The sequence below is a fragment of the Anolis carolinensis genome, chromosome 5 (assembly GCF_035594765.1).
Source record: "Anolis carolinensis isolate JA03-04 chromosome 5, rAnoCar3.1.pri, whole genome shotgun sequence".
NCBI classification, from domain to species: Eukaryota; Metazoa; Chordata; class Lepidosauria; order Squamata; family Dactyloidae; genus Anolis; species Anolis carolinensis.
Genome location: NC_085845.1, coordinates 23973497 through 23998594, shown reverse-complemented (window position 1 = coordinate 23998594; position 25098 = coordinate 23973497). Strand labels below are relative to the sequence as shown.

General features: G+C 37.6%; 1 protein-coding gene across 1 annotated transcript in view; it reads left to right on the top strand.

Annotated features, from left to right (window-relative positions):
• The window catches only part of stpg2 (sperm tail PG-rich repeat containing 2), a 273557-nt gene that overhangs the window by 59502 nt on the left and 188957 nt on the right, over window positions 1–25098 (top strand). The window contains exons 7-10 of the mRNA XM_008117887.2: window positions 11367–11471; window positions 12584–12743; window positions 17944–18107; window positions 22073–22162. Coding sequence (XP_008116094.1) covers window positions 11367–11471; window positions 12584–12743; window positions 17944–18107; window positions 22073–22162 — 519 coding nt within the window. The remainder of the gene's footprint in view (window positions 1–11366; window positions 11472–12583; window positions 12744–17943; window positions 18108–22072; window positions 22163–25098) is intronic.

Below are 25098 nucleotides of genomic sequence, written 5' to 3'. Positions count from 1 at the left end.
CTTTCTATATATAGATAATTATATCTGTATAGGATTTGCATAGACTTGCAAACATGTGAGGTGAAAATTCATATATAAAATAATGTATACACGTAGATAAAGATATACAGATGTACATGGAAATCTCTAGCTATCTATATGTACAGTAGAGTCTCACTTATCCAACACTCGCTTATCCAACATTCTGGATTATCCAATGCATTTTTGTAGTCGATGTTTTCAATAAATCGTGCTATTTTGGTGCTAAATTTGTAAATACAGTAATTACTACATAGCATTATTTTGTATTGAACTACTTTTTCTGTCAAATTTGTTGTTAAACATGATGTTTTGGTGCTTAATTTGTAAAATCATAACCTAATTTGATGTTTAATAGGCTTTTCCTTAATCCCTCCTTATTATCCAACATATTCACTTATCCAACATTCTGCCGACCCGTTTATGTTGGATAAGTGAGACTCTACTGTATATAGGATTTGCAAAGACTTGCAAACATATGAGGAGGAAATTGATATATAAAAGTAATGTATATACCCTGTTTCCCCGAAAATAAGACATTCCCAAAAAATAAGACCTAGTAGAGGTTTTGCTGAATTGCTAAATATAAGGCCTCCCCCAAAAGTAAGACCTAGCAAAGTTTTTTTTTGGAAGCATGCCTGCCAAACAGAACACCAGAGCATGCAGGATCAGTAAATGTATGTACTATAGATTGTTGTACATGGAAATAATGGCAGTAACAAGAAATTGTTGATAAGATTCAGTTTGTTTGGTTATGCTGGTTTGTGATGATAAATACTATACAGTATATAATAAATTTTCATTTTTTTGTTCAGCAATTAATGTGAATTCTTTTTCATGGAAAAATAAGACATCACCTGAAAATAAGACCTAATGCATCTTTGGGAGCAAAAATTAATATAAGACACTGTCTTATTTTCGGGGAAACACGGTAGCTAGATAGATAGATACATAGATAGATACAAATATAAAGGTACGTAGGGATTGCAAAGGCTTGCAGGGGGAAATGCCTATATATCTGTAGCAGAGATTAACAAATATTTCAGGGGAAAATGCTTTTATAAGATTAATGGGTATATATATATTCTTCTTCCTGACTTGCAAGGGCTTCTTTCCCTTTTCAAAACATTCACTTGATTAAGAGCAAGGGAGGCTTTGGAAAAATAAACACTGATAAGGGAGGGTAAGATGAGAGATAACTATATCATATATTGCAAGCAATGCCCTCCAGGCTCCGCTGCTGGCTTGACCTTGACCCGATTATAAACCGGGGGAGGCCTTTTCAGCTCATAAAAAAGGGCTGAAAAACTCAGCTTATCTTGGAGTATATACGGTAGTTACAACAATTTGTTGTTCAGTATTTACAGTGGACTCTGCAGAAGATGCTTCAGCTGTACTTCATAGAAAAATCAGCCTGCTTAGCAAACTTTGTAAATTCTGATCAATATATGTTCGATTTTTATACTTATTTTATATACCTATACACCCTGGGGCACGTAAATATTTCTCGGACCGAGTGGGTCATGAGTGGAAAAGTTTAAGAAGTCCTTATTTAAATTATCTGAAACAATGAGCATGTCTATTTATTATTTATTTATTTACAGTATTTATATTCCGTCTTTCTCACCCCGAAGGGGACTCAGGGCGGATCACATTGTACACATATAAGGCAAACATTCAATGCCATATAAACATAGAACAGAGACGGAGACAGACGCAGAGGCAATTTAAACCTTCTCCAGCTTCCAGCTTCCTGAGGGTATGCTTGATTCCGGCCACAGGGGAAGCAGCTGCTTCATCATCCACTGCAATGGCAACTTCCTCATTCCAACGGCAGATGGATGATTTTTATGGTGTTGTAAATTAGCCTCCCCACATATAAGGGGTACCTAAATTTCCTACTTGATAGATGCAACTATCTTTTGGGTTGCTTAGGTCAGCAATGAGCAGGGGCTATACTTCTAATTTTTAATTTTCGGGTGCTCACCCCAACACGGCTGGCCTCGAACTCATGACCTCTTGGTCAGAGTGATTTATTGCTGCTGGCTGCTAACTAGCCTGCGCCACAGCCCGGCCCCTCTCCAGAATGTTTTAGAATTATATGCCCTAAATTGACAGTGGCCATTACTCCTTCCTCCCATAACAAGGAATTTTGTAGGATTAAAAAAATCATTTTTATCAACCTTCATAAATGATATCTTAAATCAGAGCTAGGAATTGTGTGCCTCACCAGATATTGTTCAGGTGGAACAGTCAGCAGCCCTAACTAGCAAAAATGTTGATGAGGAACACTGGGAGTTGCAGTTCTACATCTGGCATCTGCATGATGCCCCTCTGTGGCTTAAAGGGAGACACTTCTGCAGCGTGCAATAAAAGAAAAAACAAAGACCATTTGCCATATTTTATTAATAGGTGACCATGTCTTGGAGCTATTATATTCTTGATGTCTGACAAGAAGGTGAATATCTCTTGGTGTCTGAATAGGTTTAATTCATTTAATAAAGAATACAATTACCATGATTGTCAGAGGTAATATACTCTGGAATGAATAAAGCACTCACTTGTGAAGTTGCACATACAGCAAATTAATAGAACAATAAAAGTACATGTTTAATATTTCACAGTAGAGGTGATTTATTTAACAATCACTGGTACTTGGCATATAAAAAGTAGCATTAATTGTTTGCCTTGTAGAAGGCAGAGTTCTTGTTTTTTATTAGTGTCTTATGCTGTTATATCAGTTGATTAAAATATATTCAGCTGCTATAAATGATAAAGGAAAGCAGCAAAAGCACTTTGCTTTCATATTCATAAAAATATGGACATTTACTATCTCTGCTGTGTTTAAATCAGACAAAAATGACTGGGAAGAAGCCTGGAAACCCTTAAATCTGCATGATCGTATCTTTGCTTTATATGTCATTAGATCCCTGCTTCATTTAGATCAAGATTGTTTACTTTAAATATTTATATTAGCTGAAGACATCAGTGAGTCTTTTCAGTTTTACTACTTCAGATGGTTTCAGGTGGAGATACCAGGGATTAAATCTGGAGCCTTCTGCATACAGATATGGCATTTTTTTTGCTACAAACTTTAAGAATAAATTTGAGAAATATTTTGGGAAACAGAAGGGAAGGCATTTCTTTATAGCTTCCAGCCATAGATAAATATTAATGTCCGTTCACTTTTCCAGATTTTGCCACATTTACACGTTCTGCTCATATCTAGTTCATATCTGTTCATCTGGGCTTCATACTAAGATAAAAGATTTGGGGCCAAAATCTTCTAAAGTTGTCATGGTCTGTTTGGTAGTACGGTCGGCTCTCCACATATGCTGGGTTTACTTTTATGGATTTGATTATTCACAGATTTGATGAATATATTATCTATAGGAATTTTTAGTTTCTCTAGTGTGACTCTATGGTCAACTTTCACAGAACTTTCAGATAAAAATAGTGGATGTTTTTATTTACATTTTCTCCACTTTCCCGGGTGTCCTGTATCCCAATCCCTGTAAATCTGGAGGAGTTTCCTATAGTTTGAATGAATAGTAGTTTTAAATTTGGATGTATGGAGACACTCTATTAAAATACTTAAGAAATAAATCTGATAGAGTTACTAAAACACATGGTGTAGCAATAGCAGATTTCTATTTAAAAGTCAATCACCATAAATTTAGTTGGGCTTATTCATAGGTAACATACAGTATGTCATGTTAAATGCAGTCTAAGAAGAAACTTTGAACTCCAGTGCAAGAACTCTCTTCACATATGAAGATCTTGAAGACTGGAGGTGAAAATGAAGAATGTTCATTTGTATCAAAATACAGTGTTCCCTCGCTACTTCGCAGTTCACTTTTTGCAGACTCGCTGTTTCACGGGAAAACTGGGGTATATTTAAACATTATTTTAATTGTTATGTGGCCTTTTTCCCCCTTGCAAGCCCGGGGAGCTAGTGAACCCATCCCTACCAGCGCTGGCTGGGCCCTTGCTCCGAGCCCACCAAGTTGCTCTGGCTGCCTCTGCTCCTGCAGCCAGGGAAGAAGGAACGCTGCTCCTGTCGGATGAGTGACCGAGGGAAGGCGGGTGAGAAAGTGAAGGCTGGCGGCGGCAGCAAGAGCCTGGAAGAGGCAGCCGGGCTCTGGCTTGTGCCGCCGCTCCAGCCTGGCCACGCTGGGAAAAGTGGAGGACTCGGAAGAGGGGGTGGGAAGAGGGAAGAGTTCACTAGCTCCCCGGAGCTTGCAAGGGGGAGAAAGGCCACATAACAATTAAAATAATGTTTAAATATTAAAATGATTTTCACTTATCGTGGGAGGTCCTGGAACGGAACCCCGCAATAAGTGAGGTAACACTGTATTACCACATTCTCCCATTTCTATTTCTAGGCCTTTTGGTAGTTTTCATCATATGTGCTAGAGACTCCTCTCCCAACAGCAGTCTTTCAGTTACCAGTCATTTTGAAATGAAGAAAGGTATATGAAAACTGAACACAAATGTGTTGATGAGCTACAGAGGCAGTCTTCATTCTACTGTAATTTTGCTGTAGTAGAAGGAATATTTCAAAATTCTGCAGTGCATTCTTGAATTACTGTAGAATGATAAGGATCATGACTTTTCCCCTGAAGATAAAAATATATTGGAAACATTAGATGTCAAGTGCACTGAAGACAAAAAGCTTTTTTCCTCTTATTTTATGTTTCAAAGGAGGGGAAAATGTGAGGCAGCCACTGAGGCGAATGCTTCAATTTTTAGCTAATTAACATGACATTCTTATCCAGTGGTACCTGCTCCCAGAGGCTCGCCATCACTGTTCCATGACAATTTTCTCTTCACTAATTAAAGAACTTTTTTTTTATTCAAGCATGCGTTCCTGTCTCTCTGTTTCTAGTCTCTCATAGATATCTTACATAAGCAGTGTTACATAAGGCATTCAGCAACAATGAAATGTATAGTATGCATTCTGCATTTGATTCTAAACTTGACTTCATTTTTAGGTTACCTATATTCCCTCAGTGATGTGCCTTTTTCACCCCATTTTTGCACGACTTCTTCATTAATTGCCTTTTTGGTATCATGCCAATTGACTTGGACAGATGGATACTTTTGCAGGAGCACAAAGGGAAATATGCTAATACTGCATCCTCATGTGTTCTGAAATGATGCCACTATATGAATATATTCATCCTCAAGACATTCCAAGTTTTAGAATACTGCGAAGCCATTTTTGAAGAAGGGATTGCTGATAGCAAGTGTGCCAGTACTGTATTCTTCTTTCATTCCTTAATGTGGGAAGTTGATATTATTACCACCACCAGTATTCCCTTCTGTACTTCACTGATAATATTCAGTCCATTACTATAATTGCTACCATTAGATTTATCACACAAGTAATACTGAGCAGTGCTATCTGATGACTGCAGATAAACGTAGAATTTATGTCCATGCTGTTTGAAGGATATAGCCTATCCCAATTTTTAGTGGCACTTTATGATAGCATGGCTGCTGTATATAGAATGCTGAGATACCTTGGAAATGACACCCAAGTCTACCTATGAAGTTCATTTATGTTTCAAATGCACCTTATACAAATAGTCTGAAGATAGTTTTATATAAAACATTTTAAATTAATTTTGTACATGATACAAAGCTTGTGTACATTGAACCACCAGAAAGCACAGATGTTACTATCTCAGCCGCCCCATGTGGCTAATTTTGGGCTTTGGCATATTCTGAATTTTGATAATGGTAATTTTGGTATATACACACACTGTGTATTAGAAATCATAAGATAACAAGCTGTCAAGAGTGGATGAGTGACTGAGAAGTTGAGATGGTGTGGTAACTGGTGGAACGTTTGAGTGGATTTTGAATAAAGTTGATAGCAGTAGTTAGAAGAAAGAAGTGAGCGATTTGAGGATTAGTGTTTGAGTCTCAATCAGGTTTAGGAATTAACATATAGTGTTTAAGAGTTTGAAGGAGTGGAGTGTGAAGAGAATGTGAACTTAGCCATGGAAGCCTATTAGATGGCCTTGGGCAAGCCACATTATAGAACATCAAAGAAAAGCGACTTCAAGTGCTCTCTGAACAAATTTTTGCTAATATAATGCCATTATAGGCGCATGTAAAGCTGGAAGGCACACAGAAACAATGTTAGGGATAACAAATTCTGGTGTTGATCTGAAAATGCCCTAGATAGAAATTTGTAGTGGCTTCCTCTCTCCGAAAATGATGCTTTGGGTTCTGCCAGGAAGCGAAGACCTTTTTAATTAGGTGAGCTTTGGGCCATTGATAGGCTGTAGAAAAAAAGAGCTCTTAAGAGATTTCACATATATTTTGTTGATGTGTTTTTAAAAATAGCTTTAAAATGTTTTATTAAGTATTCTGAAATATTGGGTGACTGTTTTATTTACATGTTTTTGTCTGCAATTGGATTGATCTTTTGAGGCCCTATTTGTGGGGCAAAGGCACACTTATATAAGTCGAATGAATGAATAAATGGACAACTTTGAACCTCTCACTGAATTCTACAGCATGAATGAAAAAACAAGGCTGCTCCTTTCTGGAAACTAGAGTCACCATCGGAAGATTCACTTTTCCCTCCCAAACAATGGGAAGATTTGCTGTTCCATTCTAAGTCATGGGAAGATTTTCCTCTTCCATTTCATTTTATGAACAAATGAAGCTTTCTTTAAGCAAATTACATTTCATGTAGATTTATGTAAGAAAGCAACATTGTTCTTTTGTATTGAATGCTTTTCTAATGTGCTCTGTATTTTTGTTTGAGCTACTAAGTTGTTTTAAATATCACAATTTTAAGATCTTGAAAAGGCTAAACTTTCCTTTCATGATTCTCTTTTAACATCTCTGTCATTAATCTTGTGGTTTTTGGGATTAAATAGGACTGTGCCGGACTTCCTGGGCTCACAGTTTAATTCACCTTATGTTGAAGGGGATAACGTTTGCCATTTCTGATCAATTAAGGGCATTTCTAATTCTAGCAAATAGCAGTGGAAGTGCAGTGTTAAAGGTGTCTTATTGCTAGATTTTATTAGATTTCAATGAGAGGAAAAACGATGGCACAAAAGTGAAAGGTTAATAGTAATCATGTTACATTAGTGAACACAGAGACCTCTTAAGAAATATAAATTATTTCCTGATGGAATTTTCAGTAGGTGAGATCTCTTACAATTAATCTCACTTTGATACTCATTTCTTGATAAATATTTATAACATCTCCAGTACAAGCTGCAAAAGTGTTAGTATTGCATATACAGTGATACCTGTATTCTTTTTGTCCAAAATCACCAGTGAAAATGTTCATGCAGACATAAAAGCAGATAACAATGTCTCTGTACCAGAGATTGAAAATCTTATTTTTTTTGGAGTGTTGACTGTCAGAATATTCCAGCAGCATAGTCACTAGATGAGAAATTCTAGGAGATGTAATTTTAAAAAGCTCTGTTTTTCATATACGAGTAGTAGTGCCAGCAAGCATGTGGTATAAGAACCTTTTTTATCATGTCAGAAGCGAATTGCAGTTGCTTCTGGTGTGAAAGAATTGGCCATCTGCAAGGACTTTGCCCAGTGGACGCTCAGATGTGTTACCAACCTGTGGGAGGCTTCTCTCATGTCCCCACGTGGGAAGCTGGGTCTGACGGACGGAAGCTCACCTCATCTCGCAGATTCGAACCGCTGACCTTCAGCTCAACAGTTCAGCCGGCACAAAGGATTTAACCCATTGCACCACCATGACTTATATAAGAACTGTAATATATTTATACTCCAAATTGTTTAGAAAGGATGGTTTCATATAAAGATGAGTAAGCATAAGAAAGTATTAAAGACAAAATTCAGAACATTATGCACGTAAAATTGTATCTTTTTGTCTGGTTTGCCCACATAAACTATGACGATTCATTTATTTTCCCAGAGATATATAACCTGACTTGGCAGCCTTCTCTTTCTTTGCTATTAATCATTCATAATCTAACTATGGCATTGAAGGCATACTTGTCTACCCATACTACTGACTGATTTTTAATCTCTTGCTACATATCCTGTCCATTATTATGTTTTGCTGATTTAGAGCTTTTAAAATATAATTAGACCAGTTTTGTCTATAGTGCAAGGGCCTATTTATCCTTTATTAAAACACAGGATGTATTTGAGCTTTGAGTTAACTAAAATTTATGTTGTAATTATGTAAATTAGTAGTACCAATACAAAATCTTTGCTCTATGGTAAAATGGAAGACATGCTTTAAGCATTAGCCAATCAAGCATTGGAAATTGGTCACTAAGTGTGCTTCATACATCTGTGCCTTCCTCATTAATTCTATGCAGCCTTCTGCTATGAGAGTCCTGGTTTCCCTTATTAAAGCTGCGGTATGCTAGCCATTTAGCAAAAAGCTCAGTTGAGATAAGAACCATATGGAATACACTTTAGGTTAATAAGCATTTACTTTAATATGTATTTAAATTTGCTTTATGGTACTTCATTGAACAAGAGCAAGTATCCTTAATGAGATATATTTTATGACTACTCTTTTCTTTTTTTCTAGTTTAAAGAAGGGATGATAGTTTTAAAAATAATTTCCCTTTTATACATAAGAGGCTACACCTGCAATTCAGATATCCATGAGTTCTGTTTGCTCACTTGCCTTAAGATCAATGGTAGGCAAATTGTGGTTCCTGAAGCCCCCAGGATCCCATAGCTCCCCAATACCCAATTTCTCTGTAAAATATTTGGTGTGACTTTTGCCCACAAATTACTCAGAACATTTCCCAAAATGGAAAACAAAGCAGAAAAACAAACCCTTTACTATTCCCAAATATTTCTGATTCCCTTTGTAATTTGACAGGAATTGATGCACTATCATTTCTGATGGCTATTTTGATAGATACTCTATCAGAGGTATTTCAGCTTACTGTTTATGAGGATGCAGCCTGCAAGGTGTTTGGGCCCTTAATCCCACACAATTGTCCTCATTTTAGACTGTCCTGCTAATCTTCTTCTCTCCTGACACTTTGGGGCTTATAAATTAGAAAGAATATTTTAGATTTCATTTTTTGAAATTTCGCAATTCTATTTTGTATTTCTGATCACTTGTTTCATTTGGTGATACTACCTTGGACATCCAAATCTTCCCTGGCAAAACTGAGGCTAGGAAAAGAGTTGTGTGCAGAGTATAGGAAGTATTGTTCGCTTCTTTCTCGGGCAACTTCAGAAGACCCCAAGTTTTTCAATTTGCAGGTACATATAAACAAAACATGATGACGTTATTTGATGAATGAAGGCATAATTTAGCTGGTTCGTGAATGAATATAAAAGCCAGTGTGATCTCTGTTTGTAAAGTCCTTTGAATGAGCAACATAGTTGTATTTATAGTCTTACAATTACAAACGGCCCTTTGAAGGTAATCATAAGGCTGATGTAGCCGTCAGTGAAAATAAGTTTGATATCCCTGTACTTGGAGGCATGGCTGAAGCCCACTGCATGAATTTTTGATAATGCCAGGTTTGTCTTAGTGTGCTTTCTCACCATTATCACATTTACTAGTCCCTATATTATCAGAACGATTTTGAAGAGCTTTGTATTATTACTTTATTTCAGCTCTGCCCTTGCAAGATAGTCATTTTTCTAGTAATCATCCACTCTTCTATGGAAGTATCCCAAATCTCAAAATATGATGATACCTCTAGTTCATATAATTATTTTTAATATATGACTTGCATTTCATTTTTCAAAACCATCAATTTAAGCCTGGCTCCTATTGCTGGTTACTTCATATCAGAAATTCCTGGAGCATTTTAATCTATAAATGTTAGGAAAATAAGAAATGAAATGGCTAGAACTTTTCATTTTTTATTATTATCTAGCTTAGGAACACAACGATGTCCATGTTAGGTAATTTGGTAAGGATAAACATTAGAAAAAGTCATTGTTGACTTTTGGATTTTAAGAATGGACCCATTAGAAAATGCATAAGAATGTGGGTAAACTACAGCTCCCATCATCGTATGTTATTGTTTCAACCACACCAGTATTCAAAGTTGGCCATGTTGGGCCTGTGTGGCAAGTTTGGTCTGGATTCGTTGTTGGTGGGAGTTACAGTGCTCTCTGAAAGTTGGGGGCATCTTGGAAAATACATACATACAAATATACAAACACCGACTTTCCCATCATCCATGGTCCAAACTCTTCCAAACCACACCAGGATGTAGAGTGGGTCATGAGGGCTCTGTGTGCCAAGTTTGGTACTGATTTGTCGTTGGTGGGAGTCGCAGTGCTCTCAGGAAGTGTGTGAAGGTATTGGAAGTCCCATCGTCCATGGTCCATCCTTCTCTAAACTGCACCAGGGTGTAGAGTGCTTCACTGGGGCTCTGCATGCCAAGTTTGGTCTTGAACAGTCATTGGTGGTGGTTGCAGTGGTCTCTGGAAGTGAGTGAAGGTATTGCAATTCCCATTGTCCATGGTCCATTGTTCTCCAAACCACACCAGGGTCATGGGTGCTCTGTGTGCCAAATTTGGTCTTGATCAGTCATTTGTGGCAGTTGTAGTGGTCTCAGGAAGTGAGCTAAGGTACTGAAAGTCCCATTATCCTTGGTATGACCACCTCTAAACTGCACCAAGCACGTAAAGTGGGTCATGGGGGGTATGTGTGCCAAGTTTGGTCCTGATCCGTCATTAGCTAGAGTAACGCTGGTCTGGCAGAGACAAAGTGTCCTTGGTCCATCCTCCCCCAAAGTGCTGCAGCATGTAAAGTGTGTCATTTGGTATATGTGTGCCAAGTTTGGTCCAATTCTGTCATTTGTGTCAATTGCAGTGGTCTCAGGAAGTGAGGGAAGGTACTGTAACTCCCATCATCCTTGATATGTCCTCCCCCAATCTGCACCAGGACTTAAAGGGGGTCATGGGGATTCTGTGTGCCAAGTTTGGTCCAGTTCCGTCACTGATGGGCATTGCAGTGGCCTGTGAGAGCCGAAGCGATTGAAAGTAAATGCAAATCCTATCAACTGTGGCCCATCCTCCCCCATATAGTATCAGGCTACCATATAGTATCAGAGATAGAGATGTAGATATAGATTATTATTATTATTATATTTATTTATACCCCGCTTTATCTCTTCCATGTTTTTATTATTAATTTGTAGTGGTTTTGTTGAAATACAGATGGATGGGAGATCATCTTTTTTTAAATGCTGTTTTGTCATTTTTGTCGCTTTATTTTTTCTTTTAGGAATCATATTATTGGGACCTTTTATAATCTTGTTTTCAGAGTTGAGATAATCTGCAGTCATACTGCAGTTGCTGCTATTAAAGTCGTGTTTGTTTGTACTGTTTTGAAGGGTGTTCCTGGTCCTGGCCAGTATGACATAAGAGGTCAATTTGGAAAGGGAAGTAGTACAGCACAAAGTGAATTTCGTCGTGCTCCTTTTCTTTCCCTTTCCCAGGTAAGAGGTAATGTATATATTTCAGTTATAAATAAAAATAGGATAGGCCCCTTTTACACTGCCATATAAAATCCAGATTATCTGCTTTGAACTAGATTATATGGCAGCGTTGACTCATATAATCCAGTTCAAAGCAGATAATGTGGATTATCTGCTTTGATATATGGCAGTGTAGAAGGGGCCATAGTAAGAATACCTTCAGAACTCCAGGCAATGCACGTCAGTTGAAACAAACATAGTTAAAAATTCACAGCATACAAAAGTTTAAAATGTATTAAATTGAAATGTAAATTAAATATCAAACTATTAAAGTTGTTAAAAACTTTAAAGATTAAAAAGAAAGCAACAAATAGAATATCCCTCATATTATATAAGAGTTGTTACCCCTAAGCAACTTGTCCTCAAGGGCCTGCTAAAACATACCTGCAAAGATAGCCAATCTAATCCCTCTGAACAAAGGAATTTCAGGCTATGTGAACAGCTATTGGGATGGCCTTCTGTGTCTACACCAAATGTACCAGTGAGGGTGGTGAGACAGAGGGGACATATTTGCTTAGAGTCAAACAGTAGATTCAGTGCATATTATTGCTTATTCTACAAAAGTTATCTCTCAAAATGTGATTATGAAAACGGAATGAGCTGGGACACTGAAGACATTTATTTACATTGGAATGCGTTGTCTAACATTGAATATCTATGCAATAAGATATAGAGTATATTCCAGAGCTTTCAGATATGGGTGATATTTTTATTTCTGAGGATGTCTGTACCTTCATAGTTGTGCCAAAGCTGTGCAGGAAGAATGTTTAGGGCTCAATTTCAGACATCTCCAGTAATGTGGTTTTCAGAAGCAGGGCTAGAAAAGAGCTCTGTTTATAATGAGGGAAAGCCGTTTCCAATCAACATATGTAGAACGAGTTGGGCCAGTAGTTTTGTTTTATATAAAGCCACAATATAGAGACATATCATTTTATTTCATATTTTTGTTGTTCACGTTATTTTACTATACAGAACTATAAATTTTGTTTACATCGAAGTGGGTTTATTTTCGCCCACATAGATATTTAATGTGACTTCTTGTCATTGATTTGCTGTCTTTCATATTTCCATAGAGATTCGCCCCAGTGAAATCAGCTACCCCAGCTCCTGGTACATATAATGAAACACGCTGGGCTCTTGAGTCCTTGAATAAAGCTGGTAAAACAAAAAACATTCCATTTGGCCATACTTCAGTTCGTTTCACCCAGGACTACAGACTGCAGAAATCACCAGGTATGCAATTAGTGTAAACAAGTGGGGCATCTTGAAGTATATCTAAGAAGTGTTCCTATTTAGATATCTAGATTGTGTGTGATGGGAACCTTGTACTACACAAAGTAGACTCAAAAGTTTTGTAGGTGGGCAGAAAGGCTGAGTTGATGGTGAGTAGAATGGTATGATGGAAAATGATCTATTCAGACTTTAACATTGTATGACTTCAGTGCAGCAAGATGGTGGTAATGATGAGGGGGTAATTCTGAAGACTAAAAATGGGGAGCATATCCTTCTTTTTCTGAGTCCTTGGAACATCCATTACTCACTTCCTGGCATGCATCCTTATAACTACTCCTTCCAAGATAACTTTATTAAAGGCTTAAGAATGCCAATAGCCTTATTCTCCACTTGCTCCCACTCAAGTGCCATCTTGATGCCCTAGAACAGTGGTTCTCAACCTGTGGATCCCCAGATGTTTTGACTTTCAACTCTCAGAAAACCTAGCAGGTGGAAAGAGAAGCCAAAACACCTGGGGACCCACAGGTTGAGAACCACTGCCCTAGAAGCACAATAGGTCCATATCAGGTGCCTTGGATCAGATTGTTTGGATAAGAAAAATATTCTAGCAATTTGCATATTTTATATATATGGGAACCCTCTGGGCATTTTGGAGTGTTTGTTGTTTATTTGTTGAGTCGCTTCCGACTCTTCATGATCTCATGGACCAGCCTACATCAGAGATCCCTGTCGGCCGTCAACACCCCCAGCTCCTTCAAGGTCAAGCCAGTCACTTCAAGGATACCATCTATCCATCTTGCCCTTGGCCAGCCCCTCTTCTTTTTCCTTCCATTTTCCCCAGCATCATTATCTTCTCCAAGCTTTCCTGTCTTCTCATTTTGTGGCCAAAGTACTTCAGCTTTGTCTCTAATATCCTTCCCTCTAGTGAGCAGTCGGGCATTATTTCCTGGAGTATGGACTGGTTGGATCTCTTTGTGCTCCAAGGCATTCTCAGAATTGTCCTCCAATGCCACAGTTCAAAAGCATCTATCTTCCTTCACTCAGCCTTCCTTATGGTCCAGTTCTTGTATCCATAGGTTATATCTTCTGATTTCCTGGCTGCATTCTGCGTCTGCAGTAATCTTTGCACCTAGAAATACAAAGTCTGCCTCAAATCAAATAATCTACTCCACTGTCACTTTTGGAGTAGATTATTCGATTTCACTTTCCAACAGAAAGGCAGTCGACACTCAGATTTGGTATTATAGGAGTCACTTATTTTATCACTATAAGGTGAACCTTATCTATTTTTGATCAGTTCAGCCTTGAAAATAGTCTATACATTAATTATTTTAGTCCATTATGCATGGTTCTCCAGAAATTGTAACATCTGGGATATGAGTTAGTTTCTGTTCCAATGTTGCTTTCAGCCATTGAAACAATTAGAATACATACGGCTATCCTGCAAGAGTTCATTTTTTCATGTAGTGCTTGTAATTGAAACAAAAAAAAAAAGAATGCTGAAATAGGGAAAAAGTCTGAAGTTGAAATCTTACTGAAAATTTCATTTTGCAAGAACATTCAGAATACTTTCTCCTGTTTCCACCACAAGCGGATCTTGCACTAGTCCTGCTGCATTCTGCTTAATAAAGGTAAAGGTTTCCCCTGACGTTAAGTCCAGTCATGTCTGACTCTGGGGGTTGGTGCTCATCTCCATTTCTAAGCCGAAGAGCCGGCGTTGTCCGTAGACACCTCCAAGGTCATGTGGCCGGCATGACTGCATGGAGCGCCGTTACCTTCCCGCCAGAGCGGTACCTATTGATCTACTCACATTTGCATGTTTTCGAACTGCTAGGTTGGCAGGAGCTGGAGCTAACAGCGGGCGCTCAAGCCGCTCCCGGGATTTGAACCTGGGACCTTTCGGTCTGCAAGTTCAGCAGCTCAGCGCTTTAACGCACTTCGCCAATGGGGCTTAATACAGATACCAAATGTTTCTACAAATACAGGCTGCTTAGGACACACTATTGCAATGAATATGGTTATGCTTATAGTGAATGGTCTGATTACTCATTGATCAGAAGCTTGACAAACAATCTTGACAATGCATAATGGTCTCCAGTATCTTCTTATCTCCTCCAAAATTGGCAGATGGTCAGGAAGCCAGCTAGATTTAATTCAGATTTGGACACATAGTAAGAGTAGATAGATGCTTTAATGAGTCTGGTGAAAACAGAAGTAGCATGGGGATAAAATTCTTCATTGGGAACAAAAAATCACATTAGCTGTTGTCTTGCCTGTTGGTGTCTATTTTCTTGTTTATATGTAAGTAGATACTCCAGATCTGTAATGCATTCTTTCAGCCAAAAAGGAAGAAAGCTCAGCCCACTAAAAAACCTTTTTGTTTGCACTTATTATGGGTCCTAATATAATGCTAGGTAGGTAGTACTTCTGATTGGTAGAGAAATAGAAATGTTTAAATTATCTTGTAAATGTTGTTTTGTATTATTGTGTATTGCCTTGGGCACACAGAAGAATCCAGTCCCACACCATACAACTTTGAAATAAGTTGCAAGGTGTGGAATTTACTTTTAAATAAGTGCACATAGTGTTACAGACCTAAATTTTTACAAGTAAACAACCTGTGATTATCCAAGTGTGGAAATTTTCTAGGCCATTCAAAGTACTTAGATTTTATTGTAGGTACTTAACAGCACTTGCCAACGACATCTCCACATATTCTTGCACATCTGACAAGGTCACTCTTGCTGACAGGCAGAAAAAGCTATTTATCCTTGTGTTGCAGATAATGTTAGTTATCCTAAGAGTCTAGAGGTCATCAGCACTATGATATGACAGTCACTTCCAAAGACAAATAGTAGCTATTAATGGCATTCCCAAGAGTATGTATGTGCTCTCTCTCTCTCTTTCTCTGTCTTTTTAAAGAATACTTTGAGTGAGTTTTAAGCACGTAACATACTACTAAATATGATAGTTGCAGGTACTTAGGAGAGAAATCTGTTGTGAGTGAACACTTTTTCCAGTAAATTGAGAGAATTTCACTTTTCAGTCTTTATAAAAGCACCTGTAATGTATTTTTTTAAAGAGTATAATGACCCATCGTGTATTCTTGTTACCTGCCTTGAGGACAGGCTTATGATGTATTTTCCCCTTCTGCTCGTTTTCTTTCTATAGCTCCTTGTCCTCTGTCCACAAATACATGTCTTTGCATTTGTCCTCTAACCTGCAAGGAGTGTGTTCTTCAATATCAGCCTCTTTGTTGCTGAGCAGAACATTTTTATTGGATTCTCAGCTGTTAAATGTGCAGTTTCTTACTGGATCAAGATGTATGTATATTGTTGTCTGAAGTCATTATAAGGTTGCTGCATATACTTATTTTATTCACAACCTGCCTTTCTTTTGTGGATGTCCTAGTGTTGATGGTTCCCAGGTGTCATTCCATCCAGGCCAGATTCAGTCCTGCTTAGTTTATGGTCTCAAGGGTCTGGTACCTAATAGGAAAGAATGGTATGAGATTATACTCTTTTCCCAGCTCTGAGTGTGTCAGGGAGAGAAATGGTATCTATGGTATTTCACTGCTTCCGACATTTCTGAAATATTCCTGGCACACAACCTTTTTAAAAATCAGATTGCATTTGTGGACTTTTCCTCAGACTCAGTGAGTGTTATGGTCTCACTTTGTTTTGGATCCAGCCTATCTTCGAGACCGTAACTCTTTCTATGAACCGGCATGGGCTATGAGATCTGCTGGGGAGGCCCTTCTCTTCGTCCCACCACCATCTCAAGCACGGTTGGTGGGGACGAGAGAGAGGGCCTTCTTCGTGGTGGCTCCCCGGCTCTGGAATACTCTTCCAAGAGAGATTAGGTTAGCCCCCCCTCCAATCCTTTATATCCAGCCTAAAAACATGGAATTTTAAACTAGCCTTTGACCTCAAGTAGGCTTTTTTTGGTGTCAGGAGTGACTTGGGAAACTGCAAGTCACTTCTGGTGTGAGAGAATTGCCCGTCTGCAAGAACGTTTTACTATCCTTGTGGGAGGCTTCTCTCATGTCCCCGCATGGGGAGCTGGAACTGACTTCATCCGCACTCTACAGGTGTTCTGCGTTTTTAAAATTGAACAATTTTATTTTATGCAATGTTATGTGTGTTGGTAGTGGTTGTTGCTATAATTTTATGTGTTATTGTTTTTATACTTATGTAGTGTTTTATGTTATATGCTGCACCTTGGAGTACTTTTGTAAACTACCCCGATTTCCTTCGGGGAGATGGTGACGGGATATAAATAAAGTTTATCATCATCATCATCATCATAATCATTTTATCACACCTTTGTTTCAGCTAATATCCCAAATACCCAAAAGTCCTGTTGGATTACGATTTCATTTGGAAGAAATATGAAAGTAACAAGTTTAGTATCTATCTTAGCTGAAAACTGGTATAGCTCAATCTGTTGTGGTAATAAAACTACAGTCAACCTTTCACATTTGCTGGGGCTAGGCACACAAGACCCCTGTTATGAATAAAGAAATTATTGTGTGTTTTTACTTGGGGGTGCATCTCTCTAGGAATTGTTAAGTCTTCCAGCATAGCTCTATGACCAGTTTTTGCTGAACATAGAATTTTATTGCCGCCATGAGAACCTTTGGACGGGTTAAAAATAAATTATCATCATCATCATCATCATCATCATCATTATGATTATTATTAGAGGACCTAGAAACTCCTAGACAGGTGTTCTGTGTAGGAATCTGTTTCCTTCATCATGACAGGAAAAGGTTCACTGTAGAGTTGTACATTGTATTGGTTTTAGCATTGTTAGCCACTTTGAGTCTCTTTTAAGAGAGAGAGATAGAGCTAGTGGAGGACCTAGAAATTCCATGAGGAACTTTTAAAATCAAATTGTTAATAATCAAATCTGCAAAAGTCAAAACTACAAATGTAGTGGAATGGCTGTACTTGTTCCATTAAAAGTAAAGCAAGCAGCATGATATGTCTTAATGGGATTATTTCTGTATCTGAATCCCGCATGCAGTTAAATCGGGTTGACTTCCATATAATTTAAGCAACTATAACAGGGATTAGGATTGTACGTGTGCAATTTTGTTTTCATAGAGACTTGTTTCTAGAATTTCAATTTTGAACTAATAATGGTAAAACAAATAGAGCTTTTTATGCTTATAAGATTTCCTTTTAAATTCTTCCAGGTCCTGCATTCTACAATATCCTCAACTACCGTATTGCAACTGAAAAATGTAAAAAGGCTAATCTGGAAAAAAAAAAGAAAGGCGCATTTGGTTCTTCAGTTCCTAGACTCTTATATTTAGTTAAGAGGGAAGCTTTTAGTACTCCTGGTCCAGCTGATTATCAGGTAATTTGGTTTTATTTTATTTAAGTTCCATAAAAAACAACCTTGCATTGAGTGCCTCCGATATATTTTTGACTCTATAGAGTTTATAGTACTTGTGAACAAATGAAATACTCTAAACTGTTAGAGCCAGAATAGACATGTTCTCATAAGTGAAACACTTATTTTGAGAAGCTGACACACTTCCTTTTCTGTCATAATAGGTAACCTGCCATTGTTGCCATTGTTATTTCTAACCAAAAATATCAAAAACAAAACTTCTAGCAAACATGCCCAAATTAGGAAAAAGGCCATAAATCCTAAAGGAATCCAGCTGTTTCATGTCCATGAAGACTTAATATTAATTGTATGGCAGGATGTTTTTATAGCCCAATAATGCAATAGTTTCTGGGAAGAGAAGCATCACCTCATGAAAGCCCAGCCGCTCTGCAGAAAACTAGAGTCACCTGGACATTCCAATGGTTCTTGGGAGCAAATTTCCCATAATCTAATGCAGAAGTAAGAGTGAGTAGGGGTGGGAGAGTGGTTTGTTCTATCAAATGGTGCCAGTATATGTTAATTTTTTGTAAGCAAATCCTTTTGTTAAGGAAAAAATGGCCCCCCATCACATTTTGTCCACTCTAGAAATATAGTTCAACTTTTCTACCAAGATTCTGGCCAAAGTAAACATCTTTCAGAGGATATTATATTCTACACCATACTACACCTTGCTACACCATACTTTTGTCCTATTGTTGATCATTGATAATTGATAGCTAGAAGACCACACATACAAAAATAATTCCACATTGTACTAAATGCAGAAGTACAAATGGCTGAATACAAGAAATTGTATGAAGTAGAACTAAAAGTAGAAGGGAAGGATCCCTCTCACCTCTGCAGGAGTCTACCGTATACCATGCAGCTGTGGACAAGTCTACATAGGGACCACCAAACGCAGCACCCAAACACTAGTAAAAGAACATGAAAGGCACTGCAGACTAACTCAGCCATAGCAGATCACTTGATGAACCAACCTGGACACAGTATATTATTTGAGAACACAAATGCTGGACCACTCCAATAACTATCATGTCAGACTACACAGAGAAGCCCTTGAAATTCACAAGCATGTGAACAACTTCAACAGAAAGGAGGAAACCATAAAAATGAACAAAATCTGGCTACCAGTATTAAAAAAACTCAAAAATCAGAACAGTAAATAAGAAGCAATACTCTGAAAACAAAGTTCCAGACATGGGAACCAGGGGCAGCTAACGACTCTGAACAAAGGATGCCCCCAGGCAGAAAGAAGCCAGGAGGTGAAGCTATTCAATGCTAATTTAGGTGATTAACTACAACATTCACACTGACCTCCAACTGACAAGAGTTCTTCTCTCACTCTGGACTTTCCACAGATATAAACCTTCCTTGCTTAGTTTCTCCATACCTCACAACCTCTGAGGATGCTGCCATAGATGTTGGCAAAATGTCAGGAGAGAATACTTCTAGAACATGGCCATACAACCCAGAAAACATACAACAACCTTATGATCCCAGCCATGAAAGCCTTCGACAACACTTCCAGTGCTGTTTCTTCATTTGCTTCCTTACTTGGCATGAGGCACCCCCAAATGTTGTTTTTGACTGGTCTTTGGTGAGTTGTGTATAACCAAATCCTCCTCATGATTTCTGTCTCAAACAGATGAATTATTCTACACTTGTACAGAAACTTTTAGACCTAGGCTTTAGGTGACTCCCCTTAGTCCCTTCCCTAGTAATCACCTCAGTCCTGTTTCATCCATTTCTGTAGCAGCATTATTAGAAACTTGTTCTTTGAAATTAGAGCTAATATAAGAGATTTCCTTCTCTTTGTTCTTTGCTTCCTTGTTTTATTTTTAAAAGGAGCTAATACTTTCTTTTACTTCATTTTTCTTGCTTTTGTTGGAAGATCCATTTCCTACCTTCTTAAAGAACCTCCTTTAGCCTCTTTAATAAGTGTGTTACTTATTATATATTTCTATGAAGTTTTAAAGGGTAAAGGGTTTAATAGACTTCTGTGACTAACATCCGTGAAAAGTTTTGCTTTGATAAATATTAATATTTAAGGTGACATTCCCTCTTTCTTTTTTGATGCAGCAGAGTAAGATGTCTATTCCACTGGAAAGTACTTTTGTATTATTTTTCTCAGTTACTAAATTCTCTTGAAATGAGAAAAAGATGTTTAAGTGACTTGAAGAATTAGATAAATTAATGTGTAAATACAGAGAAATGAGTATACAGTTATTGAAAAATAACTAACATTTTCAGCCCTTATAACTTCACAACCAAGCAAAACACACACACATATATATAAAGGGAGAGAGAGAAACAGACTATTTTTCAAGTGGTATTAATTAATTAGCATAGGATCTCTTTTCTCTTTTCTCTCATGTTCCATATTATCAAACATATTAAGTATGACTACCTAAGAGCCTCATTAACATTCTCTGACAGCTTAATTTAACAGAATTATAATCATGTGGGGAGGAACTGAATACATATTAGCAAATATGTTAGTTGTAGGAACAATTTTCTTCAGCATTTCTTAAATGCAAATAATTTCCCCCCTTAGGTCTTAATCAAGCTGAATAGCTAACATATATTATCATTAGAAGTTATCATAGATAAATTTAGAGATGGGGCTTATGATAGCAGGAGGAGGTGGAATGTACTATTAACATAAGAGCAGACTCATCAAATGTTGTTAACCATCATTTAAAAATAACTAAAGCCAAATTAAAAGTATTTCATTTTTAGCAAAATGCTCATATGCAAGTATGTAGAATTTGTTACATGTAAATTATCTCTTCAAACATATATAAAAATAGAGGCCAAGATCCCGTTCAATTCTGACAGAACTTAAGGTATGTTAATATATACTGCACTCTAAAATGAAAATGCAAAGTTTGTATCTATCTGGTGTGTTGTGCATATAATTTCTAGATACAAAATGTCAAGAGTCAGACGCCAGTTAACAAACAGAGTTTATTCCGAAGAGAAGCCAAAAAATAACATAAACACAGAAAGTATCCTTGAAACACTTCACTTATCAGTGTTTCAAGAGTAGTTTGGACAAAAATAACTCAAAAACAAGCCACGCTATTTTCCCATGCTGGCATTCAATAAAAAACTAAAAGACGCTTCAATTCAGCTTTGGAGAACAAATAGAGTTGACTGCTAGAAAATATGCAAAATAAACGAAGGCTAGAAACCTTCCAGAAAGTGCAGAGTATAACTGAAAGTGCAAAAACCTCTCTTGGCTTCAAACCGTTTCTGAAAACAGACAGCCGGCTCTGCCGGCTCATCACGAGGGTTTTTTCTTCCTCTACGAATCCCATCACCATCAACCATAATCCCCGAAGGCGCAGTCACAACACAAAACCTGGAGTTAGGGTAACACATTAATGTAGGAATGTTTGTTGATGGTGGGGATGAAGGAAAGGGCCTTGTTGGTGGCAGGCCACTGGCTCTGGAATGTCCTCCCCAAGGAAATTAGATTCAAGGAGATTAGATTAACTCCCATGTTGATGCTCTTTAGGAAGCAACTGAAAACATGGCTCTGGAAGCAGGCTTTAGAAAATAGCTAATTATAGTCTAAGTGATGGAGGCTCAAAAAGAGACTAATTTTAATTGGAACTTACACTCTTTTTTAACAAGAGTAGGTTTTATGATGGTTTTAGTGTATCACATGTCTGAATGATCACATAGTTTATATTTATGATTGATATTTTGAGTTATTATTAACATGGTTTTGTTTATTTATTTTAATTTTAACTTTCTCTGAATCGTAAATGTGATTATTATTTTTATATTGTTTTCTTGTAAGCCTCTCTAAGCCCCCTTGGGGAGAGGTGGCGGGATATAAATAAAGCATTATTGTTATTATTATTATTATTATTTTAGATATTAAAAATAGCAACAAGGCACTTTATGTACTTAAATTTTAGGCCAAAGAGACCACTGAAGAGCCCCATAAAAAGAAGAAGCAATTATCTGTTTTTGTGTCAGCAACAGGAAGAATCCCAGAAATTAACAAGGTAAGATGTCTCCAGATTGAATTTGGTTCCTTTCAAATGCATGACATTCTCTATCCTGCTCCAAAAAAAATGGAGTAGTACTTAAAGCTACATAGTCATATTTTCTTTGAGTGTGGAACATGTTCAATAAGATTTTAAAGGAACAGCTCAAAGGTTCGTATAACGATGCACTTCATATTTGTATTATGTATCTATATCATCAAAGAGTGAATCAATGCAAATTTGTGAATTTAACAAACAAATGAGTAATCAAATTATCATGACACACCATATAGCATATCTCCTCAGTTAAGAGCTGTGGTGTTAATTAGATAAGCATCTGCCTTCCCTATGGTATGTAACCAAGAGACAGGTGTTTAATTGAGGCTATTTAAGAGAGGTGTTAATTACACTTTGCATTTTAGTCTTCATGCAAGCTTGGATTGAAAGGCAACAATTTCTCTCGTGTTAACAGTCACATGTAGAATAATGCAGTTATATTGGAGACAGAATCTATGGTAACACATTTCAGATCAGTCACTCATTTGAAATGTTTAAAATATTGGCATATATCTAGGAAACAGGATTCATGTTTATTGAGTCAAATAATTTAAAACGTGAAGGGGTCTATGTTTTTCTGAAATTTTTATCAGATGAAGGATATGTTGGTTGCAGGAATGGATCAGCTTTAACAAGGCATTACATTATCTCAGCTCTTGTGGATTCTGTCATAGGTGCTCACTAATTTACTTTGGCCAGTCATGGATAGATCTTGCAGGTTCTCAGAGTATAAATGTTCATGCAAATCAAAGACAAGCAACAAATACAAATATAGTTAAACTGACCTTGTAAGTTTATCTTTAAAAGAAAACATAGCACAATTCTTAAAAGTAATCACTGTTAAAAATATTCAGCAAACCTGTCCTAATTTTATGGAACAAAGATTGTGAAGCACTGCAGTGTTAGCTGTGGCCTATCAGCTCAAAAGTGATAGAACCTGCCTGATATTCCTTGGGAGGGAGTTTACAACTGGACTGTTGCTACAAATCCCTGTCTTCTGTACTCACTAATATAGTCTTTTGGGGTGGAGAGTCAGGCCTCCATTAGGGTTTTCAGATTTTAGGCAGGCTAATATAGAAGAAAACAATCCTTTGTAAAATGGGAGAAGAGTAATTCTCAGTTTTTCTTGATAGACATTTTATTATTTGCTTCCTACATCCAAGCAGTAGAGAGGTTAAGAGATCTACATCTTTTAATGAGTTACCTATATTAATTCATCATTTTTAAGAAGTTAAAATGGTATTTGGATATTTTTGATTAAATTCAAAAGTTTTCTAGAAATCCAGTAATTATATCCCTCTTTGCCTTCTTTATTACAAATGCTATAATGGGAGACATCTCTGAAGCTAAAATGAGTTTCTGCTTATCTCATATCTTTAGTAGTGTACTTCTGATCTGATTTGGCTCAGTCCTCCTCGGATCTGGTGTGTTAATCAAAAACCAATCTGCGTGTTAAGTATTTTTGCAATGGTTCTAATACTCAAGCTGGAATGTCCTTGGTAAATATACAATAACTGTATTAATAGTGCAAAAATAGTGCATAATATCTAACATCTTCAGGATATAGTTGTTATTGTACAAACTCTTTGACATTAGGTGCTCTATAATTAAAAATAAAAGAATATTATAGGCAATTGCTTTATCTCTGTATATATACCAGAGACCTCCGCGATGTGTTTCTCACAAGAGCCATGACAGGTGCTGATGACTGCTGGACAGACCACAGGTTAATCCAATCCATGATGGCTGTCAAGATCGCCCCCAAACACAGACTCCAAGGAAGAAAAATAAGGCGTAAAATGAACACCCAAGCCCTTCAGGAGCTCTCCAAACAAGCCCTTCTCCAAACAACACTCAAGGATTATCTACCCACAGAACACTCCGAAAATGTTGAGGAACATTGGAACAAACTGAAGACCTCCATCATCACAGCTTGTGAAGAAACCATTGGATACCAAATTAAGAAACATCAAGACTGGTTGACGATAACGACAAAGAGATCCAATAGTTAATTGATAACAAAAGGAAAGCCTTCCAAACATGGCAGAGAGACACCAACTGTGCTGCTAAGAAAAAGATCTATGCCAGTGCAAAAGCTGAGGTCCAAAGAAGGACCAGAGAACTCAAGAACATCTGGTGGACAAAGAAGGCTGAAGAAATCCAACACTTTGCAGATACTCATGATGCTCAGGGATTTTTCAAAGCCACAAAGATCATTTACGGACCAAGAAACCATGGCATACAGCCTTTACGCTCATCAGATGGAATCAAACTTCTGAAGGACAAAACATCAATTGCACTACTTTGGAAAGAGCATTACCAGAACCTTCTGAATCGCAGCTCCAATGTGGCCGAAGAGGCCCTCTCACAAATCCTGCAACAACAAACCAGGGATGAGCTTGCAGCATTGCCTAGTTTGGAAGAAGTCAGCAATGCCATCAGCCAACAAAAAAAAACAACAAAGCCAGCGGACCTGATGGGATCCCTGCTGAAATCTTCAAAGAGGGTGGACCTGAGCTGATACAACAACTCCACCAGCTCATTGAAAAAGTGTGAGTGACCAAGAAAATCCCAACAGACTTCAAGGATGCCACCATCATCGCCCTTTTCAAGAAAGGGGATAGAATAGACTGCGGGAACTATCGCGGAATCTCCCTTCTAACCTCCGCTGGGAAAATCCTTGCAAGAATCCTTGCAAACCGCCTTCTTCCTGTCTCAGAAGACACCCTCCCAGAATCCCAGAATGGCTTCCACCCCTCCAGAGGAACAGTAGACATGATCTTCACTGCACGACAGCTCCAAGAAAAATGCAGGGAACAAAATCAACCTCTGTACATGGCATTCATTGACCTTGCAAAGGCATTTGACACAGTGAATCGCAGCGCTCTCTGGACCAT